The sequence below is a fragment of the Morone saxatilis genome, unplaced genomic scaffold (genome assembly GCF_004916995.1).
Source record: "Morone saxatilis isolate NCDOM2014 unplaced genomic scaffold, NCSU_SB_2.0 Contig21, whole genome shotgun sequence".
In the NCBI taxonomy this organism is placed as follows: Eukaryota; Metazoa; Chordata; class Actinopteri; family Moronidae; genus Morone; species Morone saxatilis.
In genome coordinates this window covers 17,116,391-17,120,487 of record NW_023339774.1, presented here as the reverse complement: position 1 = coordinate 17,120,487, position 4,097 = coordinate 17,116,391, and the positions used below count along the sequence as shown (strand labels likewise).

The 4,097-nt window shown below is 39.5% G+C and overlaps 1 protein-coding gene across 1 annotated transcript in view; it reads left to right on the top strand.

Annotated features, from left to right (window-relative positions):
* garnl3 (GTPase activating Rap/RanGAP domain like 3) overlaps positions 1-4,097 on the top strand; it is a 65,160-nt gene that overhangs the window by 55,666 nt on the left and 5,397 nt on the right. Inside the window, exons 26-27 of the mRNA XM_035668334.1 lie at positions 1,427-1,545; positions 2,061-2,196. Of these exons, the coding sequence (XP_035524227.1) occupies positions 1,427-1,545; positions 2,061-2,196 (255 nt within the window). The remainder of the gene's footprint in view (positions 1-1,426; positions 1,546-2,060; positions 2,197-4,097) is intronic.

Below are 4,097 nucleotides of genomic sequence, written 5' to 3'. Positions count from 1 at the left end.
AAAAGGCTTTGAAGTTATAAATAATGTTTCCTGTCTTTGATTCTCTTCACAACTGCTCGCCTTTAATTGGCTTAGAGAGTTTGTGTGTGTGTGTGTGTGTGTGTGTGTGTGCGCGCGCATACATGTATATTGTGTCTATGTTTTTATTAATACAGGAGGCGTTGAAAAGCAAACACAATTGGTACTAAACCTGTAACCCTGACCCTGTTGATAACAACATGCTGCTGCTCTTGGTTGCTGTGCATCCCATAATGTGCCCTTCTTTCAACCGAACACACTAAAACAAGCAATAGCAAAATTGCTATTATGAGTAATAAAACAAATGTACTGAAACATATTGGAGAGCCTCAGTTGCAACTCTTTATTTTCTATATTAACAATGAACGTAATATAATAAATATTTGTAATGTGAAAGGTGTTGCTTATAGAATTATAACCCAACTCTGTAGTTCTCTTCCCCTCTCAGGTCTACAGAGCATTTTAGTGTCTTTCAGGTCACTGTTTTAGTTTTTATGGCCTGTAATTTTACTATTTTGTTTCACTGTTACTGCTCTCATCAATCCATTTCCAGCTGCAACAGACAGCTGTTCCTTTAAAAAAACACCTGCCCAGCACCAAACAACAGACAGATAAGGTTAGCAACTAGCTGATGAACATAGTGGAGCATTTAGCTCCTAAAGAGTTGGATTTCTCTCAAGAGTTAGTGGAGACCAAAGAGAGTGCAAAAGAGAAGGAGAGTGAATATTGGACTTACATCCATCAGGTGGCCAGAAACACAACTCCACATGAATGCTAATGTGGTCGGTATCTGCTGAATGTATAAATAGTCAACTATTCGCAAATTATGTTCACCATACGAACACTTATACGGTGATAATAAGTCAATGTTGTTTTTAAAGCTTGTTACACTGCCCCCAAGTGGCCAAAAAATCAGTAATAGCAGGTTTAGGTTTGGTTTATGTGACAAATATAACAAAAAACAATGCAGAGATCTATCACTTCCATATTCAGTCTTGGTTAGTTACTCAGTCTGTTCAACAAGAAGTAATATTAAACCATCTCTTTGCTGTCAGATGGTTTGTTTGTAGGTTTTACAGAATTTAGTTTTACTTGTCAACTCTGTCCTCCATGTTCTGCCACAGTTTGCTCTCACCTTGTCGTGAGAGTGAATAGAAGAAGCATCTAAAGCCTCTAGGAGAGATATTCAGCCTGATTCTCATTTTTCTGCATACATGATTGGCTAATGATGGCATTTCAAAATGCCATTCTGGGTTCCACTTTTAAATGTCTCATACTGTGGGAGTTGGGCAGTTGAGCGAATATAAAAGTGTTTCAGTTTCTTGTTGGTGGGGGGGTGTTGTTTTCCTGATGCCCCCTGTTGATCATTTGCAGCTGGTTTTATCATATGCTCATGTTGTCTTTGCAGTCTGTGCATTTCCTTACATACTGGCCTTCACAACAGACTCCATTGAGATCCGACTGGTGGTCAATGGCAACCTTGTGTACACAGCAGTGGTCCCAGAGCTACAGTTGGCTGCTTCACGGGTCAGTATGATTTACAGCAATATCATGCCCTTGCCCTGCTTTCGTCAACAATGTACACTACAACTGGTTAAATAATTTATTTTATGTATATTTTATGTCCAAAACTGGTCAGAAGCAAGGTAATTGGGTTGTAGAGATGCATTATGTGTGCACCGACAACACACTTGGTTTCACTATAGCAGCTAGCACTATATCGCTTGAGAGTGTTTTCAGTGTTAGAAGGTCCCACTCTGCGTTATAGAAGTAGCTGTCTCAGCTCTCTCATTTCAATCAATCTTTATTACCCTGGTGGGAAATATGGCTGGCAATCTGCATGGCTACAACGCAATAATATACTCATACTTCATACACATAGGTAATTTAAAATAGACTACAGTGCACCATCTATAAAACAAATACTTTTTCCTTTTCTAATCCATTGTTTTTTCTGCCTCTGTCATCTCTGGTATCATTACATGTTACATATATCTGTATTGATCTTATTTCCTCTCTACGTCCTGTGTTTTCATCCACAGTCGGACATCTATTTTGTTTCGTCGGCTCCGGTGAGCTCAGCCTCCAACTGCAGTTCGAGAGACACCAGTTCCCAGAGTTCCCCGCAGACGCCCACTGGCTACGAGATGCCGGTGTTCCCCTCGCCGCTTGGTGATGGTAAGCCCTGCGCAGCGAAAGCACTAGAGGATGTTCATATTGTGAATAGTGCTTCGGTATGAAAGATTTTCAAATGTCAATGTTGCCTGCAGACCTGTTTGACTTTGGATGCTGCTGCGTTAGCCTACAGCTCCATTTACATAAACTTGTCTCAGCAGAATGGTTCGTTGAAGCCACAGTCTTTCTCCTTTATTTCTCACTGTTAAATCGTGTGTTTCTAGGGCAAGATAAAAAAAAGATTTAATTGCATTCATCTCTTCCATCGTTATTACCTCATCCTTTCCTCACTGTGTGATGCTGACATAATTTAGTCTAGACATTTATGAAAATTGCTGGCGCTCCAAATCCAGATCTTTAGAAAATCTCCTTATCTCCTTAATATAACTTATATAACCCTACTAATTACCTACAAATCTTACTCTAACTTTACAGCTGACCATTTTCCAAAGGTTTCTGATTAATCTCCAGCGATTTTCCACAAAAAACTGAGTTACAATCCTCTAGTATTTGGATGTATTGAATAAGTCAAAAATAAGTATATTTATTTAATACTTATTTATAATTAAGTAAGAGAAGAAACACATGCATAAACTTGGTAAAGCGAAGAACCACATAAGTAGCTGGTTAACACAACAGAAGAAAGGTAATTAACTTGTTTTACTGTTCCATTTATCGTTGCAAACCTGGATCAATTTGAAAACTTTCCCTGCTGGTGTGTTCAAGGACCCTCTGACAGCCAAGAGCTTACGGCTGATGAGCAATGCTTTGACGAGTAATGTTGTCGGACTATCTAACATGGAAGAGAAACAAACACATACATGGTAGAGAGGATAATATGAGATTTGTTTTGCACGTTTTTAGAATAAAGTTGCAATTTTCAAAACAGTCGTCAATATAACTTAACTTTTGTGCAATGATAAAATAACGTTGACATAAAACAAGCAACAAAATGTCTACTGTGATCTATTGTGTGTCTCTTGTTGATTTTCAAACAACAATTAAATGAATGGAGACCTATGGTTGCGACATAGGTAGGAATTCAGTCCAAATATTGTTTAGATGGAAAATGGTTGGCAGTTATGTAAATGTAATTTGTAGTTAAAGGGCTCAGACATTAAAAAGCATCATTAAAATTCTTACAAACCACAAATTACAAAAAGAGGACAAGACTAATTACCCACATACCTCCTTCCACCATCACCACCATTCAAGGGACACAATAAAAGTGTCCTCATAGGCAGAGAATGCTTTCAAGGATGATTGAGGATCAATACGAGTCCCTCCCTCCCACCCTCCAGCCCACTTTAACTCCCTCCTTCATCTTTCATTCTGTATTTGACCATTCGGAGTCTCCCTTCCCCCCCGGCTGACCTCTTCCAGATTGAAACAACTGTCTGACAATGGTGCATGTATTTGTGATGCACAGCTGTCATTAATGTTGATAATGACATACAGGTTTGTCATTCAGAGCCAACAGACCTGATGGATCGCGGCAATGTCAACTTCACGTTGTTCATTAGACTTTCTCTCTGTTAAAAGGGACACAAAGTGCATCCATGTACTTCTGAGGGCTGCAGTGAAGGACAAGGCTGGAGGAAAATAATAATTTAAAAAAATATTTAAATGTCCTGGTTGTGTGGCTCCTGCTTCACCATCAAGGCAGACCTTCTGTTTTCCTGGGGGGAGTGGGTATTTACAGGGCCTATTAAGGCTAACAGGGAGGAAGGTTTGGCTGTCGCCGCTGCAATTAGCCAAGGATGGGCTTTATGCTTTTAGGCTGGTTCGGTTAATCATTTCTCTCGAAGGGATTCTCATTCTCTTTCCTGTTTAGCTGGTTATGCATCTGATTCTGCATCACTGGGAGTTACCTAACAGAGAACCTACTGTGTGTGTGTGTGTGT